This window comes from Drosophila willistoni (assembly GCF_018902025.1).
Source record: "Drosophila willistoni isolate 14030-0811.24 chromosome 2L unlocalized genomic scaffold, UCI_dwil_1.1 Seg139, whole genome shotgun sequence".
Taxonomy (NCBI): domain Eukaryota; kingdom Metazoa; phylum Arthropoda; class Insecta; order Diptera; family Drosophilidae; genus Drosophila; species Drosophila willistoni.
This window is the reverse complement of record NW_025814046.1, coordinates 3,047,956-3,075,778: the sequence shown is the minus strand read 5'-3', so window position 1 is coordinate 3,075,778 and position 27,823 is coordinate 3,047,956. Positions and strand designations below refer to the sequence as shown.

Sequence of the window (27,823 nt, the reverse complement as noted above, 5' to 3'; positions counted from 1 at the left end):
TGCTGATATGGGATGCTAAACTTACAAATAAAAATTTATGTTTAATTCAAGTTTTTGTTTTTTTTTTTTTTGTGTAAAATAAAGTAAAATTAAATTATGAAATATACAGAAAATTGTTGTTTTGTCACAAGAAACACAGACTGCAGTTTGCTTAAGAAGCGAATTTGTTTAATTACAGAAAAACTGATGTACACACAAAATATGCGGAAAGTTTTTTTTTGGGGATTTTAAAGATTTGCTGAAGCCTGCGCCATACAATTGTGAAGGGGAGAAGGAGGAGGAGGATGTGTAGGAGATGGGGGACATATAGTAGATATAGAGTTTTATACAAATTTTGCCCACACACAATAAAAGGTAGCCGCTTAGAACCAATAAAGATCCTTTGATGATTCCTGTACTTGAGCTTCCAGACCTAAGAAAGGAAAGGAAAAAAAGAAAAGAAAAAAAAGGAGTAAGGACGAGGAGAAATTTAAATGAAATATGCGAATGGGTTTTTGAGGGTTGTCATGCCAATTCTTGGCATACATAAATAAATATTTGACCTTTTTTGAAGTCTCTCATTCCCCCATCACACACACATACAAACACACACACAGAGACACACTCACCTGCCATTGTTGGATAACTCGAGTAGGCTGCCGCACTCTCCAATGCATGTGCCGTCTGCTGGTCATGATGTAATCTGTAAATATACGTTCCCTTGGTCAAAAGGAATCCCTTTCTGTTTTGTGGCCGTTTTGTGGGCTTACCTTGAGCCAGCATGACTGTATTGCTGCGGCAGTCGAAGGAGGCTACCATATTGGGCCATATTGTGATGATAGGCATGTGCGTGGGCCGCGTGCGCATGCGCTGCATGGGCATAGGAACCATAGTGGGCAGCTGCCGCATGCGGCACCCACGGATCGGTGGCATATCCAGTGTCAGTTGCCGACCCATACAAGTCGCTAACCTGTCGGTGTACCAATTGAAAGACACAACGAAAGAGAGAGAGAGAGAGGGGGGGAAAACAAGGGTTTTTAGAAAAGATAGCCAATCAGCCACGAAACCGAATTACAACTTATTTACTATACACAAAGAGAGAGAGACACAACCAAAAGCCAAGAAGGATGAACAGACTATATGTAATTGCAGCACGTATTGCAGTAATCGGTTTCTCCTCTCTGACTTTGACTCTGAACTCGAACCCGAACTACTACTGCTACCATTGTTCTCTGGCCAGAAAGGTGGCTTACCTGTGGATGTGTGGGCGCGGGTATGGGATGCACATAATTGCTGTTCCAGAACGATGGTGGGAAATTGCGAGTCGACATGGGGCTGTTGCTTTCTGCAAAGACACAAAACAACAAATAAAGGAATTTAACAATTTTAAGTACATTCTCCATTTAAATCGACTCACTTATAAAGTGCCGACATAGTCTTTTATACATTCTATATATAGGATAGTTTTTTCTTTTGTTCTACTTTTATACTAGACTTTAACTTGTTATATCAAAGTGATCGAAACAAATATACAAGAATTGTATTCAATCATTGACTTTCTTTAAACTAAGTGTAGGTTAGGCTTTTCGTATTTGAAACGCCTTAAAAAAACCTCTTAATATTCAAGACTTTGCTAAACAAAGACCCAACCTAATGATTTCTTAACGATTAACAGGTCAAATCTTTCTGATACATGATCATGATCTCTCATTTTACTGCATTAAGATTAGTTACAATACTAAAAGTTCATATTTTCGAGTAGAAATTTTTTTAATTCAATAATTATATAAATATATAAATATAAATACAAAACAGTGTGTGAAACTTACTTTTAATATTTCTAAATCTCACTTTGAAAACTATAAGAAAGATTTGAATCGTTAAACTTCTTTCTTTTATAACTGTGTTTTAAAAGAAACTTCACAGAAATTCAATCTTTTTATCTATTATATTTTTATGTTGATCAACTATTGGACGTAATTGGTGTAGAATTTTTACAGTAATATAATTATGATGTATGAATATTATCAAAGCTTTGAGAATAGTTTCAGGAAGAAATTGATATTGAACATTTCTAAAATTGATTGAATTAGTTGACTGATTTGAATGACAATCGAATGCAGTTTCCAATGAAAAAATATAGATTATAATTCTTTGAAATTGTCCTCGAAAATTTTGTAAAATATTTGACAGTTTTGGATGTATGTATCAAAAATGACAAAATACTAATTTAAAGTTAAAAATATTGAAGATGAAAATGAATGAAGATGTTATTAAAAACTTAGAATACTTGGAGAACATTTAAATAACTTTTACGATTTGTGTGCCTATATCGAAATTTTTTTGAAATTTTCAAAGGCAAAATAATTGCTGCTTAATATGTAGTTTTAAATTACTTAAAACTGTTGTTGAACTCAGGCTTACTCAATAAAAATATAACCCAGAGTTTCAATATTATTTTTGGACTCCTATTTTTTTTTGGTTGGTAGCAATCACTAAAAATTTCATATTATTTATTTACTCTTCCCTTTTAAAAGCAAGTAATGCCTCATTTTCTTTCAAATCTCAGTTCCTTTAGATTTTCTTGTCTTAATGAGCTTAATGCAAACATAATCCTTGGCTTACTTTCATAATTCGAAACTTGTTTTGCTCCACCATTTTCATTGGTGAACTAAGATTATCATACACTCCCCCTCTCCACCCTCTGTCAACTACATTGCCTTTGAAATAATACCAATGGGGTAAAAATTTCAATTCAAGTCCACATTGGTGATTAACTGACAAAGTGCGGCCTGCTTTTTGTCTGCTAAAGATTGAGAGCAGGAGCCATGTGCAGTGTGGTGTCTATGTGTAGGGAGTCGCAGGAGTCGTTGGATTTGGTGGAGATTCACGTTGTCGGCGCCATGGCTTGTTGCAAATAACTGAGCGGAATGTTTTCGGTTGTCGTTGTTGTTGTTGCATTGTCGCCTTCTTGTTCAGGATCATCACTTGTATTAAATGGTTGTAAATCTACGCGTTTATGAAATGGCAAACGCGCGCCGATTCTTGGGCCGGCAACGAGCCATGAAGACATCTCCATTACGTGTAATGGAGCTCCCTCTTACTCTCGCTCGCGATAGCTTCTCAGCCGAAAATAGCAGCCACATTTGGTCGTTCAATTGTCGTTGAGCAGGAGGAGAAGGAGGAGGAAGAGGACTAGTTGGGAGATGGAGATGGTGCAGGGAGGTAAAGACTACAGGGAATCAGCTTGATACCAAAAACTTGCATAGGCGCATTTGCGTTGACAACATTCCAAACTCAATTCGAGGGAAAAATATACAACAACTGCATTGCCATCAACATTCGAGGATGTGACTCGACGACTCCGTCTCCGTCTCTCCAGCTCCATCTCTCTGACTCTCGAATCTCAACTCCTCGTGGTGGATGGATGCTGTTTGCTGTTGCTGCTCTTGTGGTGGATGTGTAATGTTTGTGCTTGGCTGCCGTCGCGAGTCGCAACTTCCACGGCACGTTTGTGTTTGTGCCTTGCATGCTGATGACGATAATGACGATGATGATGATGATGATGATGATGATGACGATGGTGCACCCTGCTCTCTCTTTTTCACTCTCAACTTATATATCTGACTGGCTAGCTGGCTGAGATGCCGCGTGCCTGGAGGAGTTGAAGCTATTCACTCATACGCTCAACTGAAGTTAAGGAATTCCCATTAATGTGCAAACAAGTAAACTGCTAAAGATTTTTCTTTACCCTCTGCCTAAAAACCAATGGCAGAGTATATTAAGATCACATAAACTCTATTAAAATTGATTGTCTTATCAGTCCAACCTAAAGGAGAACTTTTAGGCCTTCAAGTTAGGATCCTTTAAATAGGATCATTCTCGACTTGCTTACGTTTGGAAAGTTCAGGCGTCCTAAAAACCTATCATCTTCTAGTTAAGATATTGTAAATATATTCAATCTTGACATAAATTGATTTTAAAAATTATCACGACTCAGAGAGATTTTCTTACTTTTACCATATTTGAAACCTGTGCTAGTCGTGCACACTTAATAAAATTTGCAATTTAGAAATTATTAAAAAACGAAATGTTATTCTATTATTACTGAATTTCTGACAAATCGTAACTTGTTAGCAGGCCTGGACTCAAGGTAGAAGGGCCCTTATTTGGAAGAATCATTTGGAAAAATTGTTGTTTGTTTGTAAGAAGTCGTTTTTATTTTATTCACATAAACGATCATACTTGATCTGAAACCTAAGAATGTGTACCTTTCATTCTCCTCGGAAATAATTTTTCAATCATATAGTATAGGGGGCCTTTCAACTTGTATGCCGGGTGGGCCCTTAGGGTCCCAGTCCGGGCCTGCTTGTTAATAAGATCGATAGCTCTTAAAATTAAACACAAAAAACAGAACAATACAATTCTGAAAAGTATCTGATCATATTTTCGTACTGTGTCTCATTTGTGGAATATTACGTCATAACATTGATTTTGAGTTTTCTAAACCGAAAGTTATAATATTATGAACAATTCCTGACCATTTAATATGCCCTTTAATCTTTATAACCCTTTTCTCATCCAAAGAAACACCTTCTATAAAACTGTAATACATAGTTTAAGCTATAAGAAAACGTTCGGTAAAAAAGTTATGGGTTCGCATAGTTATGGGTTACATTTTCAAACTTTGAATATCTTTTTGCTACCCATTGTTAACCCGATTTGGACCACTGTTTGACTTTTCGAACAGCAAGTTTTGTATGTTTTGAAAAATTCTGTAATTATTTTGACTATATTTCAATCAAAGGGAAGTATATACTATATAGTTAGTTACACAAAAATTACATTAAATAAACCTTCAAATCCAGTTTTTGAACCAGTTTCTTCCCAAACTAAAACAGGCAGAATGTTTTAATTTTTAATAAAGTCAGTTTTGCATCTTAAAATCAGAACGGTTCAAAATAGTTTAGGGTCTATATCCATTGCGGTTTAACGAACAAAATTATGGATTGCCTTTTCTTTCTTTACAGTGTGCCTCACTACTGTATGCCCTTTAATCCTAGAACAAGTCATATAAAGTTCCTATAACACTTGACTTTTAAGTATATTTATGTTGCAGACATCTTTTTGTTAGCTTCTATTATAGGGTATATCCCATTCGACTTAAAGACAAAGATTAGGAGTTTTCTTTCTTTACTTTTCTGCTGTAGCTGTGGCCAGTTCAATTTCACTTTTCATCTTCAAAAGCGAAAGCCGCAAGTGAAGCTGAGTTTGGTACCTGTTTCACCTTTCACCTTTCTTGGTAGCCTAATGAAGTCATGGGTTGTGTATCATCATGGTCAAGAATTTATGGCCTGATAAGGCAAAACGATCACCAACGACGACGACAGCGACAACGATATGAGAATGATACCTTGTCCTAGAAGGGTCTCTCTAAGGCCATCGTCGTCGTTGTCTCGGTCGTCGTCGTCTTCGATGTCGTCCCTCCGTCTGTTCGTTCGTTCGTTTGCGTCTGCGTCTGTGTCTCGTTTCAGTGCGAGGCGGGTGCCAAGGAATTTTAAATCGAATTCTTTAGGCATCTAATTAAATACTGAAAACGAAAACAGAAAGCAAGTAGAAGAACCAGGGAAACATAAGATTCTGATATATAGATACAGAAAAGTGCAAGCGTGCCAGTTGCCATCTCTGTTGCACATCTTGCTCCATCTCTCTGTCGCACTCATTTGAGTTTTGTCTATCTGTGTGTGTGTGTGTATGGAGCAGTTAATTGAAATGCATTTTAAAATCGTAATGAGGAATCTATGCGGCATTCGGCATTGCCACCGTCAGTCAGACGAACCGCACACCACCAACAACAACAACTACAACAAGAGCAACATCGACCGCATCGCATTCCTGCGACATTTCATAGCACATTCCAACTAGATATATGTATATACATATACATATATATATACGATATATAAAACAACTACAACAACTACCATAAAAAAAATCTATATAAAATGCTGCATAGTTTTAAAAGTAAAAATGCAAATGTGTCTATGCGTGTGTGTGTGTGTGTGTGTAAGTGTATGTGTGTGTGTTTCAAATAGACAAATGACCAAAATGAACTTTAAATACCATTAAGCAGCAAAAACAACAACAACAACAAATGCACACCGAAAACGTAAACAACCATTATTTTTTTTTTTCTTTTTGTCTTTGCGTTTTACAACTTAAATCGCATCGAACATTGGCAATTTAATGGCTAAAATAGTGCCAGAACAACATTCAGTTTATAGACCAAAACTTAACCCATTGACCTAGTTTAGTTAGATTTTATTTAGTTTCAATATGGTTCAAATATGAATAAATGCAAATATCAATGAGTGTTTAGATTCCACTTTGAACTACTCATTGAAAATGCAAGGATAATTTATATAATATCTAATTTATATAATAATCAATTTATATACTTTTGGGATCTTGTAAAAACTAATGAGGAAATTGTTTTGAATAAATTTACTATAAAATGTGAAATAAAGAATGAAATGGAGGTAAAAGGACCTGTAAATCCCAAACGCAATTCTTCAATCAGTGTTTTTTTTACACATTCCAAATATAGAAAATATAGAAAATAGTATTGTCAGACATTTTAATTACAAATTAAAAATTTTGCTTGAAGTGAAATGGCACATAATGGCATATCGGAAGGTCTGATATGAAATATCATGTAATTTGTGTATCAGAACCATAAATTTGCGTTATCATCAAAATATTTACTTATCTTATGCCTTTAATACCTACAAATTAAAAATCATTAAATTATAATATATTAGGCAATAGACGATCTAGCTCATAATTAATAATGGTGGGGGAAATCGACTATTGGATCAGAAAATCGAACATTGGGAAGGAAATCGAGCATTTTGGATGAAAAATCGTTCATGGATATCGAAATTCATATATAAAATCTCATATTTGGGTTTAGCTTTAGCTTAAAGTATCAGAATTTCCCCAAGTTAAACTCGGATGTTTGAATAAACGATATAATGTTTCAAAATTACAGTTTTTTGAGTCCTTTTTCCTGCTCAAATTTCCTTTCAAAATTACTGTTTTTTTTTAATTCCTTTTCTTTGCTAGTTTATAGATCTGGCCCTCATGCTATATTATCAATAAAAGACAATATGGTTCCTTAAAAGCAACTTTTTAGGTCGAGTTTTAAATTAAAATTTCCTTTAATTGGGTTTTATTAACAAAGTAAAAAATTATTATTTTGTAAATTCCATTAACATCACAAATACCAAAGAAAAACTGACTAAAAGTATTTAAAATATGTGTATTAAATTTGAAATTTACAAATTTGTATATTGAAGTGACCTAAAGAGAACTAATTTTATGCATTTTCAGAAATTGATTGTCTTTAATTTTTCAATACTGCACATTATTTTAAAAAAACTGTGAATTGATTTTCTTTTTTTAAATAAATTTAACAAAATGGAAATTATTTTCATTTGTGTGTGGGGATTGCGCAAAAGCAAGCAATTGCCATACTGAAATTGAGGTGGAAAATGGCAGCCGAAAATGGCAGCCACAAAAACTCAATAAAAAACAGGAGAAAAGCAGATGAAATTGCGTTTAACTTTGGTTAAAAAGGAATACGCCACAAAATGTTCAAATGGCGAGCATTGATTGCAAATGAGCAGAAGCAAATGATGGAGCAGGATGAAAATGTGGTAGACGATGAAACAGCGTGTGGGTACACCTCCAAAAGGTGGAGGCGGAGGTGGTGGAGGGGGCGTGGAACACGTAGCAAACATTAACATTAAGTGCCACCTGCTTAGCATGCAAATGTTTTGTATGCGGCATTCTAATTGATCGATTGAGCCATGAAATGCTAATAAAAATTTCCCAAACTGAGCATGAAAAACAAAACGAAAAACGAAAAGAAAAACTGCGTCACTAAAAATTGCATAAATAAGTATGTATACAAAATACAAAAGAGAGACACAGAGAGACTAAAATGAATGCAGGAGAAGATAGACAGACAGGCATGAACAAACGAAACGTTTATCTTCATTAAAGGAGGTAATTAATTTTGAAATCGAAAGAACAAGCGAGTGGCAAGTGGCAACTTGATTTATTTGGTTTATTGTGTGCGACGCAACGCAACGAAACGAAACGCATCACAACGCTTTGTGGCATTCACAGACGACTAAAAGAAGGGTAAGACCAACAGAAAGAGATAGCCCCAGAGAGGGGGAAACAGAGGGGCAATGGCAAGTGCCATCTTCTTAAAGTGGATTTATATATACAGATATATGTACATATATACATACGAATCGAACGTTAAGCCAAAAAAAAGAAACACATCTCACACATTAAAAACAGAAGCGAAACGCACAAACTTTTGCCAACATTTAATGAATTTGAAAATATGTTAAATTCTTTTATATTAAAAACATAATAAATCAATAACAAGAATATTTTTGAAAATTTAATTAAACTTAATTTGTTTAATAAATACAATTGAAAAGTTGATTAAAAGAGATTTTTGGGATATAAAAATGAAAATGTATACAATTATCAAGTATTTAATCAGATAGAGTAGAAAATAAGGGATATATGTGTAAGGATTTTTCTATAATATGACATTTTCTACAATTTTCTTGAATCAGTAGAAATTGTTGGTCTTAATTTTTTGGGGGGTGAAATCGGTTTTCGGTATTTTGCCAATTTTTGAAATAAAATGCTCCCTCTAAGACTTGAAAAGTGCCGACGGCCAAAAATATTGGCAAGATTAGAAAAGAGGATAAACTGGACAAAAATCAAGTCTCGATCTATTTGCTTTACATATTGTAAGAACAAATTTAATTAATAACTATCCAAATAGGATAGATATATTGGTGAAGTGTTTTAATGGACATTTCTAGCGTAACTATGATAATAAATTCTCAAGGTCGGATACAGGAGGAGAGTCTCGGGAAACCCGCTGAAATTTTTATATTTGTACACATTTTGTACTTTTTTCTCTCATCTTTACCCCAAACTAATAAATGGTCGAAGTGGTTGGCAAATTTTTATAAATTGTCAAACTAAACAAATTCTTTTTTTCCTAAACCGAAAATCCTAATGTTTTGTTATGTAATTCTTCACATATTTTCAACACTTTCTTTCATTTTTGGAATTTTAAACCAAGACAATACTTTTTCTCTTTTAGATATGAATTTTAATGCTAAAAATTGTATCCTTTGTCTTCTTTGATTGCAATTTTTGGCAGTAAACTTAAATTTTGATGAAAACTTTTCGTATTAGGTGAAACTTTCATAAAATTTGCAAATTGTCCTATTACATCAGATTGCAAATAGATATCCAAACAAATCGTCTAAATAAGTCGAATTCCAAACAAAAACTATAGATTTATGATTCCTAGCTTAATACTAGACTTATGCATACTTAATATCAAGCAAAGTTCTGAACAATCTTTTTGTGTTTCTTGGAGTTAGAAGTAATCTTAAGGGATGACTAACTATTTAACGATTTTTTTTGAAACAAAACACTTGAATCAATTAAATATATATCGGTAATAAAAATGTGCATTATTCAAATGTAAAAATTGCATTCCCATTCGAGTGACTCCCACAAAAATTTTCACGGCTTTAAAGTCAAATTGTACAAATATTCTTTGGCCTCAACTGCACAATTTAATTAGAACATTTTAATAACTTCGCCTTTTGGAGAGGATTTTCAGCTAATTATAAAATTTTCTCGGTTCTGGGAACTGGAGAACTTCTCACTCCCTACTCAAACTGGAGTGAAGTGAAAAAAGTGACTTCTTGTAGCTAAACACGCAAACTGACAGCTGGGACAAGTACATGACATGTGCGGGCTTCTTTGATCAAAATAATGTAATGTGTCTACCCCCCGAAACCAACCCAACCAACTCGTTGGAGTGATTATGGTTGATGGTGATGATGATGATGACGCCTACCTTTTGCATCCTTGTTGTTGTAGTTGAGGGCACGGGAGAAATGCTCATCGACCACACTTGCCGTATCACCTGAATAATTGGTGAATACAACGCAGGTGGCCGATAGATATTGAGCTCGACCTTGACTATTGCCACCGCCGCCAGCACCGCCACCACTATTGCTTGTGGCATCCAATGGCAGCTCCTTAGACATGGCGCCAGTTGCCGAGCCCACTCCCGTTGATGAGGCCCCACCCGCTGATGGATTGCCGCCGCCCCCGTGAAGCGCATGCGAATGCGAGTGCGGGTGACGCGGTGAGTCGGGACCAGAGGAGCAGGATGATTCATTGTGATGCTGATGCTGTTGAGAGCCCACCAATCGTGCTGCAAAAAATATGAAATCGAAATTATTAAATTTATTTAGATAGTTTTAAGAAAATTTATTTTGAGTTTTTTAAAGCCAAGAATCGTTATAAGAAACTAACGACTAGAAATTATCAAGGACCTTATAAAAAGTGTTGAAAAGAACATAAAGAACTCAAAAGTTTTAGTCTTCAAAATATTTTTTTAAAAATTTATTTCAAAAGTGATTTAATAAGCTGAGGATTACTCGATAGTCGCAAAGTTTTTTGCAGAATACTCCAAAAACATTTAGTTGGTTTTACATATTTTTCTCAGGTTAAATTTAAAATGAAAAATTTTTTAATTCTTAATCTCAACTGGATAGCATTTTGGAATATTTTTAAATATTATCAAACATGATTTAAAAAAAAATGTATACAATTCGCTAATTTGTCAAAATATTGGCTAAACACGTAGTTAAAATTTGTTAAAGGATCACTTTATAATAACCAAATTAAGGGATGAATTCGAAAAATCCGACAAAAAAGTTGGCAGATTCACAAAGTTAAGGATTTTCCCAGATTAATTGAGCAGTTTTGAGTTATTTCCCCTATTTTCCCGAATCAAAGCCTGGAAATAATAGTGTTTTGGACCCTTATAAAAGTAAAAAGATAAAAAGTAAAAACATAAACTTAATAAAAATTGCACAACAATAGACGGATTACAGATTATAGAACGTAAAGAGATGAATTTTAATATTGAACAAAAAAAAGGTGTTTTGAGAATTTACATAGGATTTTTTTTTGCTATGATAGATTTTCTTGCTTTTCCGACTATTATATCATACAAAAACAAATCGGTCCCCATTCTAATTTCGGCCCACTTTTAATTAATTTTAGAAAGTCAATTCTCATATTTATCAGAGGTACGCCAAAAATTTAATTTTCAAAAGCGAATGTTATTAAAGATGTTTTCCACTGACAAAAATAAAGCTTGCATTTCAAAAATCGCTCAAAAATGGACGAAATTAAAGATTTTCAAAGGCTTTTTGACAATTTTTCTAAGAAATTTTTTACCAATCTAAGTATTTGGGTTTGGAAACCTCAGGGATATATCGGAGTTTAAATAACTGGGACTTTTTCGGGCTCTCTTTATGTTTAATTTATTTGTCTTCGTGTAATTTGACAAAATGGCCAAACAGCCAAAATAATTTTTTATATCATAGAGTATGTCCCTCAAAAAAATTTTCTAGTTTTTTTCATGATTCTATAAGAATATAGAATAGAAGATAGAAATCTTATGTGTATGTATTTTAGCTTCTTTCCTTCTAATATGTACGTTTTGATAAAAATTTAATTCCAAATTGATAATTTAGTTAAAATAAAATAAATAGTTTTTATATGTTCATTCATTTCTGACAATTTGTCTCTTTTTTTTTTGTTTGTTGTTTTCAATCTCCATCAATCCATGTTCACATAGTTGTAAAATGTGCAATCAATTGATTTTCATAATGAAATATGAATTAATTTATTGAATGCCAACTGGAATGGAATGCGACTTGGTCCAACTGTGGTGAATGTCAGCAAAAATGTGAAAAATGTTTTGCAAATTAATTAGCTACGACAAGCAACGATGTATGTATTTGTGTATATGTACACGACATCTAAACAGACTCCTGCCTCTATTTAGTTAAATGATAGACAATTGCTTACCCTCAGCTTCGCTGCGTGGCACGATGAGATCCTCTTCTTTGGTTTGATGCGTTTGATGGGCATGTGTGCGACTGTGTAACGAATGTCCGGCGGGTCCACTGAGTCCTACTGGACTCATGCCCAGGCCAGCAGCACTGCCCACACTACTGCTGCTGCCAGGAACCACTTGGCTGCCCATGGAACCACTACCGCTGCTTAGGCCAATTGGACCGCCGAGACAACCAACACCCACACCGCCATTGCCACCTCCACCACCTCCATTGCCGCCACCCAATTGCAAACTGGATGAACTGGCCTGATTTGCCACAGCAGCAACAGCTGCCGCCGCCGAATTATGTGCAGCGGCGGCAACAGCTGCTGCTGCAGCATTGGCGCTCACCGAAGGCGGTAGAATGGGACTGCAGGGTGAATGAGAGCTACCAGAGGCGCTGGATGAGGCGGCCAATTGGACACCCGATGATGAATACAAATCCTGATTGAACTGCAAATAGAAGAATGATCAAGAAATAATATTAGACTCAAATGGTTTAGTTTAACAGCCCTTTCAAGCCACACCAATCCAATTCTAATTCTAGTCTAAAGTTGGAAAGAAAATGAGTTATGAGCCGCCTTGCAGCAAATTGAAAATGACACAATACGAAAATTTATGCTGATGGAAAATGCTAAGAAGGGGGAACAAAAATGCGCCATTAAATTTACGACCGTTGGCATATTATCACGAAGAAGACCAAGGGTAAGACAAAAAGTTCAAGCGGAGGGGCGGGGACAGGGAACTGTAGACGAGGCGATAATCACGCCGCAATCTTCCAGCTTAACAAAGTGTCAAACATAATGCGGCGCTGGCGACGATTTACGACCAACACCTTCCGTATTGTCGCCGCCAACCCAAAAACTCTCCTGCCCCCGCCATCCCCTCTCGCTCCCTTATTCTTTCTCTAATGAGCCCATTAGTGTTGCGCTCCATTTGAATCTAATGCAACATTTGGAACCAAAAATTGCTTCTAAAATTAAACTATAAACTATAACCCGACCGCGACCTCCTGCTCATCCCCAAAAACCACTCAACTAGGTAGTCTTCTTTCACTTTGGCGTATGCCAAAGGTTTAATAATGGGTTAACCAGGCACGATCCATTTATGCATTGGCATTCTACTAAGGAGCAAGCGATGGGGGGGGCTGAGGAATAACTCTTTGATTTATGACCAAACGCTTGCCTCAAGTGGGTGTATCTCTAACGATTCAATACAATTGGGGTGAGGAGTGAGCACAAGGCCAAAAGGGGAATAGTGGGAATGGGGTGGGGGAGAGGGGCGAGGGCATACGAGCAGCTGCGGCTTGTTTACAAAGTCTTTCAACTGTCGGTGGCTTAATTAGACAACATTTTGCAAAGTCATCAACAAATTTCAATCCTCTTAAATGAAGATATTGCAATAAAAATTAAGTTCACTTCAAGAATTCTGTTCTTGTATCAATTCCTTAAGATTTGCTAGTCATGTTTTTTTAGATAATGTTATTATGGGAACTTTAATCTTGTGGTTATTCAAATCTTTTATAGTTTTTGTACTTTCGAAGCTCAGATAGATACCTAATTGAACCAAATCACAATAACAATTCCGATTTAGCAGTCGAATTTATGAAATCTATTTATATTGCCAATTAGATTTCATAAATTTGATTACGAATTAAAATGTTTTCAAGTCTGAATTAGTTAAACTTGGATATTTGGTTAACTTTTATCCCATGCCATAGAATTTGTTCATGGTATAAAATGTTTAACGATTTCGGTCTATCTTCTCTTTGTCAAAGTCCTCGCTGCACATTTAAGAGTCACAATCTCTAAATTCTTGAAACAATATCTAATTTAGTTTATAATTGAATACGAAAATAGATGAAATTTTAACTTCACTCTTTAAAATAAAAGATTAAAAGAAAACTATTAAACCCAAACGTTGGTTATGGACGCCATTCAATTATTGTTTGTCCATCAATTATCTCGTTTATGTTAATGAAATCAAATTTAGCGCTTATTTTGATAAACATCTACTAGGAAAAATGATTTCGGAATAGCCTCTTTAACATTAACCTACAAATCTCAAATAAGAATAGATTTTAGCAATGACAAATCTAGAATTTTTTGTCGAAATCGCCCGACCACTTCGAAAAGAATTAAGAAATTATTAGAAATATTGATATTTCAGGGGTATCTCCAACCCTCAGACTGCGTCCCTGGATCCGAAATAATATAATTACCATTTAATATATAGACTTCAATATGGTTCCTACATTGGATTGCTAAATCGTAATACATGTTTTATATATGAGTTCGTTTTTCAAGTTCAAATTCCTTATTCAAAAATCTTTAATCTTTAACAATAGAACAGAAAATGGGAAAAAGGCAACTATCTGTCTGTGGATTATGGGCTACACATTTGTATATCAATTAAAGATTATTTCAAGGGATATATATGTCATCTATAATTTTGTCCTTTAATATTTATATAAATATCCATAAACCTCTGGTAAATGTTCAAGGTGACTATTAATGTTGAAAAGTTAAAACGCTTAAGAAAGCCAAGAGTTCGAATTATGGACGGGTCCAAAAAGGTACCGAACACTTAGACACCTCCTAAATATCGATCACTCAAATGATTTTCAACTTGAATCAATTTCCTTTTTTCCATATTTACGCCCAACCACTAGGACCTTAAAATGGTTCTTTTTTAAATTAGACTTTTAAGTTGTTATACGAACAAAATGCCAACAACGAAATTCACTAAACTTTTTAAGCCAAAAAGTCTTGACATTTTCTAAATCCGTCCATGGTTTAAGTAGTGAAAATGAAACTTGTCCAATATTTTGAATGACGAACAATAAACGCGATAAAGGAAACTCTCTATAAGTGGTTAATGGATTACATTTCGTAATATCAATTTAAAACTAAATTTTGCATCTATAATATTATCTTTTTGCATTCATATCAACATACAACTATCAGTTTTATGATGTCCTTAATAATAAATAAAAATCCTTCACGATTTCATTGAAAACTTTTGAGATTATGGTTTTTTAATCAATTTTGAGTAGACGGAAGGATGTGTCTCAATATTGACTGGAATCTATTAATAATGAAATAAAGAATGAAATTTACTTGTGTATAGCAAATGAATATAAATAATTACATAATGTAGAATTTGGAATTTAAAATTTTCAAATTTGTCTACTCAATTTAAGCTTTGCTTTTGACACTTTTTCTTCATATGAATTTTGATATTATCTGCCCTCTTGGTTTTTGCCTTTCTCTTTCTGCTGTCACTTGATTCAAGCACATAATCAATATGTATATAGATATATATATACATATATATATATAGTAGTTGGTTACCTGACTGTCTGGGCTTATCGGTTAACACTATCTGGTACTCTGCCACCGATCTTTTGCCAAATTGCAGTAGCCAGAGGTGCAAAAACAATGCATAAAAGATTCAGATACAAATACAGATACAAAATGTATCTGCAATGCTCGCCTGTTATTAGGTGCAGTGATATTTCGATTATACTCCAGACCAAGTCAGGGCAAAAATCACACGGCATAAATCACGAGACAAGGTTGTTGTTGTTGTTGTTGTGTTTGGGTGACTTTTTGAGAGTTTAGTGTGGTTTTTGGGGCTTTATTTTTGTTTCGTTTTTTGGGTTTGGGTTATCAGATCGGTTGACAAAACAAAAAAGCTCGCGGAAGATCGGCAAAAGAACTAATGGCGATACACACAATAAATTAACCAAACGGTCAGCCCAGAACAAAGTGTCGACGGTTGGACAAAATTGTGCGTCTGCTGCCCGTTTTGCCTTCAGGTATAAACCGGTCATCCTTAAGCTCCAAGGGCTCCAAGCTCAGCTGCTGACTCAATCTGCGATTGGTTGGTCAACAGGCAGCAGGCTCAGGCCCAGAACAGTTTCAGCCGGGTCGTGCGGCGATTTTTGTGAGTTTTATCTACCGAGAGCGAGAGCGGGTGTACGAGGGCCCTCTTTTATGGGCATGCAAAAGTTTTATAGCGAAGTAAGAGTAAGAATCAGAGGGAATCGTGTCGTATCGGTTACTTACATAAAAGGCCAATTTCGATTTGGTCTTGGCGGCCTTGTATAATTGGAACTTGCGACACAAGAATTTCTTTGTGCCCGCAGCGGCAGGCAACGGCAGGCAAAACCCAAAAACTTCAACCGACAACTTTGAGACGAGTCCGAGCCAAGTTTCTTTTCTGTTTTCGTTTTGCCCTTTTGGCATCGTGAGAACTTTTCTGTACTTGTCACACAAAATCACAGAAAAATCTTCGAAATCAATGTTAGCGAAACAACAAGCGAAACAAAGACGCACAAATTCCTTGAAATAAAACATAAAACAAGAAAAAAACCAAAACCAAACCAAACCAAACACTTTTTCTGTTTTCGTTGACTTTTTCTTGTCTTTTTTGTTCCTTGACTTGCTTGCCAACGAGTGATTTGCCTTCACAATGGATTCTGATGATTTGTTAGAAGTTTCTAATTATGCAAGGGCTCTAAAATTGAAGCTTTTCCGAATTTTGTAGCATACTTTTTGGAGCATTTTAAGGAAACTTAATGATTCAATGCCTAATGCCTAAATTGAAGTTTACTCACCCTTTCATATTGATAAAACGAACGACTTGGTCCAGCGCGCCCATATAGATATGGATAATAGGCACCGTACATAACTTCAGGGCAGGACACTGCCATCGTCGCAATCGCCGAATTGCAATTGCCCTTTAAAAATTTGCAATAACACTATGCACTCACACACAGACACTGGTACACAGAGGGAATTATGCACTCGAATAAATGATAATCACAGTTTTCCTTGAGGAAATAATTTTTAACTTTTTTCTTGTTCACTCACTACCTTCTCGACCTACTCCGTTTATCTATCTCTCTCTCTCTTTCACTCCTTCTTTTAGGCCTAGGCCTGGTTTTTAGACATTGAATTGAGTTGAGGAATACATATATATCTCTGTATATATCTATATATGTTGCTATAATTGCAGTAAACCGGCTTTTAAACACGAATCGTTTCAGTATGTATGTATGTGTGTGTGTGAGATGTTTTTTTTTTCGTTTGTTGTTGTATTATGGCGAATTCCTGGAATGAAAACTCCGCTCGACTAATTATATTTACATATTGTAAAACACCATCGCGTTTATATACATATATAAGTATATATTGTATATATCCAAGAGCTTTAATTACTTTTCGTCTTTGTCGTTTTTTTGTTTCCTCTTTATTTCGCACAATCTTCTTTTTCTATGAATTCGAAATTCATTCCCGTTCATGGAGTATTTTCTTCTTTTATTTTTCTTTTTTTGAACTATTTTTTTTTTCTTTCTTTCCCCTCTTATTAAACACAGGTATTGTTGTTGTTGTTGTTGTTGTTGCCTTGCAACTTTCTTTCACTTGTTTCTCTATGTGCAGGCAATTGCAATTATCATTTCCACATTGTTGATTGCTGTTAGTTAGTTAGTTGTTGCTATTGTTGTAATTGTAATTGTTGTTGTTGCTGTTGTTGTTGCTACTAGGGGTTTCAGTTTTCCCTTTGGCGTTGGAACGTCAATTTCCGTTGAAAAATTGCATACTGCAAAAAAGAAAGAGAGAGAAAGAGATAGAAAAAAATGAATGGAAAATGTTTGAGTGTTGTATAGAAGTGCATTCGAAATTTTCGCTTAATTGTGTCAAACAATGCCAAGATAAAGAAACACCAAGAATACCTACAACAATTTGTACCTACACACATACGACCCATAAGATTCATAATCGGAGCCGACGGCAAGTTTTAGTCTTTATAAATATAGTCCCCGACGGATTTTACATTAAATTTTTGGTCTTGCAATAGGCTCAAATATCCCATACTTCGTTTATTTATACTGATTTTGATTCTATAAAATAAATTACTTTCTTTTTTAAACTTTCTTTGAGACTTCTTCTTATTAAAAAACCTTAGTCCAGGACTTCTAACTAACTTATTTTAAGCAAAGTTAATAACATTGTTCTTTACCTTGAAACTTAAACTCCAAAAATGGTTAGAATAGTAACTAATTTGCTATTAATAGATTAAGTAGAAAAATTTCTGTACTATGAGGACATTTTTGATTTTTTTAGTCGAATGGTAAGTCGAAAAGAAGATTAAAGCCTTCTTAGTTCATATTAGAAATGATTAAATAACCATTAAAATCAACACTAAATTTTAATTTATATTGAAAACGATTAATTTTATCTTCTTAATAATCGACGACTTAAAATACTTTATTAATACTTATTGGTTTTTGTAAAGAGAAAACTACTTAAGTCAAACTATTAGCGTGTTTAGAATGTGTCAAATCCCAATAAAACGAAACGAAAACGAAATATAAACAATTTATAGAGGGAAAGCTAATAACAAATAAAACAGTTGACAAAATTTGTCTTTAAATGGAACCAAACCCTTTACATATTTTCTTAATTCGTCTTCGGTTTCCTGAACAATATAATATCATACAATTAATATGAAATACAATATGTAAATAATAATAAAACCACAGCCGTAATTGTTGGCAACTTAAATGCAAAGTGATTTGAGATTATTAATAGGCTAAGAAATCTAATACAAATTGAATTCGAAACTGTTTGCATAGTTGAAATTGTTTGATTTTGAAGTGTTCTTGAATATTCATTTAAATAATTCAAAGATATTTATAAAATTATTATAGTACTATCACTATTAAGAAGATTCTAAACAACTCTTTGGTTTTAAGAAGTTTATATTGTATACAACTTCAACTTTTATTATAGTATATTTTATATGCAAAGAACATAAATTTCTATGCAAAAATCGTACCAAAGAACCTAATTTTGGTAGTCCTCGAAAACTCTTTTCATTTTTTTTACAATTTGCATAAAGTTAACATTGATTAATAACATTAATTAATTATAGCTAAATTTCCTACACAAAATTAAAATACGAAAATGTAAAACGTTCTAAATACTTAACCAGCATTAAAAATATATTCTTAAGCGGTTTTTATGTACTAATTTTAAAACCAACGCCTAATGCCACATTTTTAAATGATATTTAGAGTCTTAAAACCTTAAATATAAGTGGGTTCCGACTTGATGTAAAAGCTTTTGACACATTAACATTGATTAAAATTTTATATTTAATTAGACAATATCTAATTTTAGATACTAATGTTATTTAAGTTTGATATTGTAGTAAACTTCAAGTTAGAGTAAGAGTTAAGCCTTAAATTGTTAAATTACATCAAAGAAACTGAATTAGTATTAGTATTAAAACGTACTGCTTAATAATGAAATTCATTAGGAAATTACTTATATAAAAGAGTTACTCTCTGATCTGAAGTTATGATTTGTTTCCTGGGGTCCGACAATTTTAAAGGGGACCCTTTACTTGCCTCTCTATCCACTTATACCAATTCAATTTCATTATCTCAAGATCTACGTTTTTTTTTTTAATTATGAGACATTGATAATTTGTTGAGATTCAATCCCAAAAGGATTCTTTCTACTTTCCCTTATGCAGAGGGTCAAAAAAAAAATAACTTTGACAAAAATTGTAGTAAGTAAGACAAATGAATTCCCCTTGAATGATTATATGCAAACTTCAAAACTCATATCTTTAGATATACGCGTTAAGCCCTTTCCATAGGTACAAATATCGCTTATCTAGATCGAATTATATCCCCTTTTTACTTCCCTTTTAAATAAACTACTACGTTTTGTTATGTTTTTTCTTGTTTACCAATATTTACATTTCACTTACCGTTTGCAAATTTTTGGAATAATCCGAAAAGAAAGTCATGTCATTTGCAAATCCAAAAATGCTATAGATTAGCTTAATTAAACGTTTTCTGCACAAATTATACAAAAATATTCTAAATTTTCACTCATTTTTTTTTGTTTTAGCATCAATAAATTATAATAATTTTTTATTTTTATATTCTTTTTGTAGATTTCAAATGATGTTAATTTAAATAGTAATTAAGCATTTATAAGCGCTGGGAATTTGCACGTGAATATTTGAAATTTTCAAAACGTAGCTATTATTTTTAATTTTATATTTTTCTATTTTTTCTCTCTCTCTCGCTCTCGCTCTCTCTCGTTTAGATGTTGAAAATAAAAACACATTTGCTCGGGCACTCAATGAAAATATTTTGCGCTACTAAATCCACAAAATGCCAAATTCCATAAATTCCTTTGGCTAGTGGCGTCGGCGGCTGCGGCGGCGGCGACGATAGAAACGATGGCGACGGCGGCAAAGGAAACGGAAACGGAGCGAACAACGAATGGGGGGAAAAGTCAACGCGGGATGCTGATTGCTACATCATTAGTGTGAGCCAAACCGCATAGATGGATATACAAATACATATACGTGAAATCAGAATTTTAGCCTTTAATTGCACTGAAAAATGACTGAAACACTGGCGACGATCGCTCAAATGGTTGACTTTTTAATTTTCTTTCTTTTTTGTGTTGTTTTCTTGGTCGTTTGTTACGCGTATTAAAAAGGCCCGGGCAGCATACGGGAGCTACGGACTGCCGCTCGATTAGAAGAGACAAAACAAACTGAGCTGCTGCGCTGTTGTTGCTCTGCTCCACAGAGAGCGGCGGCGGCAGAGGCAGAGACGTTAAAACAAAATGGCAATTTCCCCCGCAAGCCATCCTGCTTCTACCTACACAGTGCTCATTTGGTTAGAGTGGGACAACAATATGGTGTGCGCCATGGCATTTACAAATTAAATGTGACTGTGTATGGACACGCCCATTTGATTGTACAGGGGTTGTTGTTGCTGTTGCTGTTGTTGTTGCTCAGTGCCTCTGTCTGAGATGACGAAGAGATGATGATGCCACACGAAAAACGGTGTGAAAATAAAATGGAGTGCGTCTCAATTGTGTCTTGAAGTAGACAAGCTCCTCCGCCGTGGCCGTCGCCAGTGCTCGGTAGTCTCTCTCTCTCTCTATCTCTTTCTCAGTGTGCTTTGGGCTCTGTTGTTTGATTTTAAAGTCTGCGATAGACTACAGATTGAGTAGGAATTCCGCATTCGTCCTTTTGTTCGTGCATCGCTCGAAAAGTATTTGCCAACTGTGTCAACAGTGTTCCGCTCCTTGGGCTCCTTTTCTGTACAATTCTTTTGCTCACAACGTGACGTATACTTTATTGATAATCATCTGATTGCAAGTGAATACAATTTATTGTTTGTGTTTTTCTCTACACCCCTCCGCCAACATATTCTTTTTCTCTCACATTGACAAGGTGCTGCACTTGTGAGGAATGTACAAAAGTGAGGACCCACAATGAATCCTAGCCAGTCAGCCATCATGGTGCAGTTAATGCAGAAAGCTTAAAAGGAGTTTTAAATCCATTATTGGTGTTTGTTTTTTATTCTTTTAATGACATTAGAAATTAATCCTTTCACTTTAATTGACTTGATAATATTGAGTGTAATTATTCCTTTCTCCATTTAATACTTTTACCAACCAACCAACTTTAATGAAGTTGATTAGCAATTACAACTACATTTAGAGATATTCTATAATCATTTTAAAAAGAGCTAAACTCTTATTATATCAAGTTTTATTTAGTTCAGAGATATAATAAGGATAATCGCAGTCCAATGCGTAGATAAAACGTAGATTCATCCTGAATGTTTTTTTAAATTTGCTGTGTCTTAGTTATTCAATTAAAAAGTTTGTTACAAATAAAAGTTAGTAGTCAGTAAAAAGTGTGTAAGTAAAAGTAGTTATCCCATTAAAAATTTCTATATTATTCTAAAACATATAGAGAATAATCTTGTTAGAGATTACGACCTATTGAAAATTAAATCGAACTTAGCCGGCTCGAGGTCAATCTTGCAAAAGAAGATTATTTCAAAGGCAACACACAAAAAGGTGAGCAGGTTGTCTGTATAGCTATTTCAAGAACTACCAAGTTCTATCATCAGCAGACTTTGCTAAAGAACTCCAGAATATACAGACAACCTGCTCACTTTTTTTGTATGTTGCCTTTGAAATAATCTTCTTTTGCAAGATTGAACTCGAGCCGGCTAAGTTCGATTTATAAAGAATAAAGATAGAGCGAAATTTTAATTATCAGAACATATGTACAAATATCCGGGATAGGTCTTCAACTTCAGGGAAAGTTACTGAAGTTATAGGTACTTCAAAATAATAGCAAGTAAGATAAAGTTAGTTCCGAATAAAACATCCCCAATGCATGTTTGTTAAGTACAAAATCAAAAACAGAATTAAACCTTTAGAAAACATTACCAAAATTAATTCCACAATGAAATTATTAAGGTTAAGTGCTCCCTTGCACCTAAAATTAGTTCAAAGATTCATTTAGTTATAATAACTTGAAATCACAAGGTTTAAAAATACCACAAAACGTAGCTAATTACTAAAAAAAATTAAATATTTACATATTTGCAATCCCATTGAGGAACGCCCCACAAAAGTATGCTACACAATATTAAACTTTAAACAGATTTCAATAAAACAATGAATTCATTAGTTATGTATAAAGTACAAACACACGTGCAAATATTTATTTTTTGTAGATCAATTTCTTTTGTGTAAATCAATTCGACTCTAAGCAGTCTTACATTTTTTTTTCATACAGTTCGTGTTTTGTTGTTCAACAACTTTGCAGCATGTCGAGTCTTAACTGAGAAGGAGGAGAAAGGGGATGCTAACATAAAATGGGGGAGAGGTAAAGAAGGGAGAGGTGAACAAAAAGGCTGAGCTAAATTGGAAAGTCACAGGGCAAATAAAAACATAGTTTTTGCTGATGAATTGAATTCAATTGTGTGAAGATGTTGCTTGTAAGTTTAAGGCGTTAACCGTTTGGGATCACGTGGGAACATGGAGGTTTTGCGGATGTTGTCCAAACCGAGATACAACATGACAACACGTTCCATGCCAATACCGCCGCCAGCATGGGGAGGGCAACCATAGCGGAAGGACTCAATGTAGGCGGCAATTTTGGTAGTATCTATAAGAAATAAAAGGTGAATATTAAAGGGTTTTCATTTCAAATGTTTTTGATTAACTCACCGATTCCATGGTGCTTGGCACGCTCAATTAAGTACTCGGGATCATGGATACGCTGGGCTCCCGATAAAATCTCCTCGCCACGCATAAACATATCATAGGAGTTTGAGTATATGGGATTATTAGGATCGGGCATTGTGTAGAAGGGGCGTATAGCCAGTGGGAACTTGTCGAGGATGTAAAAATCAGTATCATACTTCGCCTTGACCAGGCGACCCAATAGCTTCTCATTTGGCGTAGACAAGTCCTCCTCGTCCCCAGTTTCAACGCCAGCACCACGCAGCATGGCCACACCTTCGGCGAACTGCAATATTAGCGGTGGCTCCAGAAATTTAAATGGTTCCACCTTATACTGCTGACCCACTGCCTCAATCTCGCGGCTGTATTGATCACGCAGACCCTTAAATATCGCCGTGAATGTGTTCCCAATTGTATGGAGCACTTCATGATAATGATACTTGAAAGCCATCTCCAAATCGAGACCAACAAACTCGGTTAAATGTCTGTGCGTGTTGGAATCTTCCGCACGGAACACAGCACCCACGGTGAAGACTTTGTCAAAATCAGCAGCAATAGCCATTTGCTTGTACAATTGCGGCGACTGAGCCAGATAAGCTGAATCCTTGAAATAGCTTACTGTGAAGACATTTGCTCCACCCTCACTGGCTGCCGAAATAATCTTGGGAGTGTGTATCTCAGTAAACCCTTTCTCGGTCAATATATCACGGAACAAACGACACACTCCGGCTTCCAGGCGGAATATAGCCTGATTCGCTGGTGTTCTCAAATCCAAAACACGATTATCCAGTCTAGTGTCCTGATTGACGCGTATGTTCAATCCCTCTGCATCATCGGGATTCTCTGGGCGCGAGGCATCTTCAATCTGCAGCGGCAACTGAGGTTTAGCCTGCGATATAACAAAGACCTGTTCGACACACAGCTCCACAGTCTGCTCAGTACAGGATTCAATCTTATTGGGCACTGAAACTGGTTTGGCCTGAATATCGATGATGCTCTCCTTGGGAATGCTGCAAAATTAATTAAAAAATAATAAATAATGTAGATGGAGAGGCAAATTATGTATACTTACTTTCCCGTAAATTTCACCATTTGTTTGGAAATGATGTCATTCACAGCCAAGATGCACTGGATGGTGCTACTCTGCTGACGCAGGATAAGGAAACACTGTTTACCCTTGGCACGAGAGGTGTGAACACGTCCTCGTACCCAGACCAAACCCTTGTCCACATGATTGACCAATTCGGGAACAGTAACAAAAACACGTTCACTACGCTTATCTTTCGATTGAATCATTTCGGAGAGACCATAACGACCCTGGGCATGATCTACGGCATTGTCACCAGCTTCGCCATCATTGCCGGCACTCGCAGCTGCCGCCGACTCGGCCTTTTGCTCGGCTTTCTGTGGAGATAAACATGTTTTTAGTATTGTTATCGCACTTCCAGCCACGTCTACAAAATATTCTTACCTTGGCTGCTTTTGCTGCCTTCTTGGCTCCCTTTTTAGAGACTTGCTCTCCATTAGCTGACACATTCTCCTTCTCCTCGACCATTTTGGAATGCACAAAAACGGCTGTAAAAATTTATCGAATAAAATTTTATGTTTTAACAGTCAGTGATAAGCCGCCAGCAACAGGCGATATATGAAATGGGTGCGGAAGAGGGGAGAAGTTGCGGTGGTAAAGACACGTTGCGTCACTGTGTCTATAAATAGAACCTAGCAAATCGACTGCTCTTATTTGCAATTTTCACCAACTTGACTTCCGGCTTTTCTGCCATCAGTTGCAAGTTCAATCACCCATATGTTCCTGGTGGAGGGGTTGGGGCAGTCGCCCTTTGTCTACACATAACCTAAACATGCGACACTTTTTATCCGAGTTGACAAATGTTTATTATTGTCTATTAACTCTTATCACTCACTTTAAAATATTTTTATATACTCAAGTACTTGCATTGCTCTTACCAGTTATTATTTGCCTTTTTAATACACAAACGAATAGATTACACGAACGTCGCGGACTATTGCAACAGCAGCAGCATGCATCGGAATCAGTGTGGCCGTATTTTGGCAACACAAAAATCGTATTCTTAGAGATGAGACGTCACAAAACAGTGACTTTAAAATATATCGATAAGAAACTAAAATTTATGAATTTATTTTTAGCGCCAAATATTTGTAAGTATAAGAAAGATATTTCTAACACTTAAAAATTGCACGTCTCCTTTTTGGTTTGCCTTAAATTAATTTCATTTGCGTAAATTTACAAGTATGACCAAGTTAACTAGGCGGATAGTTCAATTATGTGAAGCATTGGTTGTGTGCATTAGGGCATTAATCGTTTGGGATCATGTGGAAACATGGATGTCTTGCGGATGTTGTTTAAACCAAGATAGAACATGACAACACGTTCCATACCAATGCTACAGCCAGCATGGGGAGAGCAACCATAGCGGAAAGCGTCAATATAGGCGGCAAGTTTTGTAAGTTCTGTAAGAGATGAAAAGTTACAATTAAATGGGTTTTATTTCGAACCTTAAAGGGTAACACACCGACTGCATCGTGTTTGGCACGCTCAATTAAGTACTCGGGATCATGAATACGCTGGGCACCTGACGAAATCTCCTCCCCACGCATAAACATATCAAAGGAGTTAGAGTATTTAGGATTATCAGGATCTGGCATAGTGTAGAATGGGCGGGCAGAAAGAGGAAACTTGTCGAGGATGTAAAAGTCAGTGTCATACTTCGCCTTAACCAGGCGACCCAATAGCTTCTCATTTGGAAGAGACAAATCCTCATCGTCCCCTGTCTCTATGCCAGCTTCACGCAACATGGCTATTCCCTCAGTGAACTGCAATATTAGTGGTTTTTCCAGGAACTTAAATGGCTCCACCTTATACTGTTGACCCACTGCCTCAATCTCGCGGCTATATTGATCACGCAGACCCTTGAAAATCGCCGTTAATGTATTGCTAATAGTATGGAGCACTTCATGATAATGATACTTAAAAGTCATCTCCAAATCGAGGCCAACAAACTCTATTAAATGTCTGTGCGTGTGGGAATCTTCCGCACGGAACACAGCACCCACTGTAAAGACTTTTTCGAAATCAGCTGCAATGGCCATTTGCCGGTGAATATACTGCGATACAGCCAAGTAAGCTGTCTCCTTAAAATAGTTAACTGTGAAGAAATATTCTCCACCCTCATCGGGTAGCTGTATCTTGGGCGTGTGTATCTCAGTAAAGCCATTCTCAGTCAATATATCACGAAACAAACGACACACTCCGGCTTCCAGACGGAATATGGCCTGATTCGCTGGAGTTCTCAGATCCAGAACACGATTATTCAATCTGGTGTCCTGATTGACGCGTATGTTCAAACCCCCGGCATCATCGGGATTCAATGGACGCGAGGCATCTTCAATTTGCAGGGGCAACTGAGATTTTGCCTGCGATATAACAAAGACCTGTTCAACACACAGCTCCACAGTCTGCTCAGTACAAGATTCAATCTTATTGGGTACTGAAACTGGTTTGGCTTGAATATCGATGATACTCTCCTTGGGAATGCTGCAAAATTAAATCATTTTTTGTAAATAATGTAGATGGAGAGGCAAATTATGTATACTTACTTTCCCGTAAATTTCACCATTTGTTTGGAAATGATGTCATTCACAGCCAAGATGCACTGGATGGTGCTACTCTGCTGACGCAGGATAGGGAAACACTGTTTACCCTTGGCACGAGAGGTGTGAACACGTCCTCGTACCCAGACCAAACCCTTGTCCACATGATTGACCAATTCGGGAACAGTAACAAAAATACGTTCACTACGCTTATCTTTCGATTGAATCATTTCGGAGAGACCATAGCGACCCTGGGCATGATCTACTGCATTGTCACCAGCTTCGCCATCATTGCCGGCACTCGCAGCTGCCGCCGACTCGGCCTTTTGCTCGGCTTTCTGTGGAGATAAACATGTTTTTAGTATTGTTATCGCACTTCGATCCACGCCTACGAAATGTTCTTACCTTGGCTGCCTTTGCTGCCTTCTTGGCTCCCTTTTTAGAGAATTGATCTCCATTAGCGGACACATTCTTCTTTTCCTCGACCATTTTGGAATGTGTATTCCAGGCTGTAAACTTTGCGAATAAAATCTTATTTATAGTCAATGATAAGCCTTCACCAACGGGTGATTTTGTGCCAAAGAGCAGAGATGTTGTTGTGGTAATGTCACAATGGCAAATACGAAGGAATACATAGATTATACAAACCTCGCAACTTGGGTACCTAATCATCAAACTAATAATAAACTAATAGGAACTAGTATGAACATGGGTACTTACTTGACTGACCCCATGGAAATTAAACGACCAAGTGAAACCTTCCGTGCTAAAACAGGGTGGGAATATTTACTCTTTTTAACGATACATTTAAAAATGTTTCGTATTTTCTTCGTTAGTTTGGTTTATTAACCAGCATCTACACACAATGTTATATGTCTTGCTGTTTTATTGCAATGCAAATTAAATGAAAGGTGAAACAAAAAAAATGTTTTTATAAATAAGAACATAAAATGTATAGTATACACATAGGCGTGTAAAAAACTTAAACAGTATGTTAAATTGTGTCGCGCAATAGAAAAAAGTCCTTTAAATAGAGGTGATTCCCCAGGTAGGCAGCATCCAACACAATCAGTATGACAGTATCTAC

General features: G+C 35.8%; 3 protein-coding genes across 3 annotated transcripts; all 3 read right to left on the bottom strand.

Moving 5' to 3' along the window:
* Window positions 1-285: 285 nt before the first annotated feature.
* On the bottom strand, window positions 286-17,184 carry LOC6638404 (protein vestigial). The gene is made up of 7 exons (XM_002061325.4): window positions 16,635-17,184; window positions 11,986-12,466; window positions 9,953-10,315; window positions 1,233-1,324; window positions 750-949; window positions 609-682; window positions 286-412 (listed from the first exon to the last, which is right to left on the bottom strand). Exons 1-7 carry the CDS (start codon window positions 16,728-16,730, stop codon window positions 363-365), a joined length of 1,356 nt encoding a protein of 451 aa, XP_002061361.1. The 5' UTR covers window positions 16,731-17,184; the 3' UTR covers window positions 286-362.
* A 5,361-nt stretch (window positions 17,185-22,545) lies between these two features.
* Window positions 22,546-25,168, bottom strand: LOC6638405 (aspartate--tRNA ligase, cytoplasmic). The gene is made up of 5 exons (XM_002061326.4): window positions 25,072-25,168; window positions 24,578-24,681; window positions 24,179-24,510; window positions 23,092-24,116; window positions 22,546-23,029 (listed from the first exon to the last, which is right to left on the bottom strand). The coding sequence occupies exons 2-5, from the start codon at window positions 24,659-24,661 to the stop codon at window positions 22,866-22,868; spliced, it is 1,605 nt and encodes a 534-aa protein (XP_002061362.1). The 5' UTR covers window positions 24,662-24,681; window positions 25,072-25,168; the 3' UTR covers window positions 22,546-22,865.
* Window positions 25,169-25,248: 80 nt separating this feature from the next.
* Window positions 25,249-27,225, bottom strand: LOC6638406 (aspartate--tRNA ligase, cytoplasmic). The gene is made up of 4 exons (XM_002061327.3): window positions 27,142-27,225; window positions 26,743-27,074; window positions 25,659-26,680; window positions 25,249-25,596 (listed from the first exon to the last, which is right to left on the bottom strand). Exons 1-4 carry the CDS (start codon window positions 27,223-27,225, stop codon window positions 25,433-25,435), a joined length of 1,602 nt encoding a protein of 533 aa, XP_002061363.1. The 3' UTR covers window positions 25,249-25,432.
* Between the last annotated feature and the right edge of the window lie 598 nt (window positions 27,226-27,823).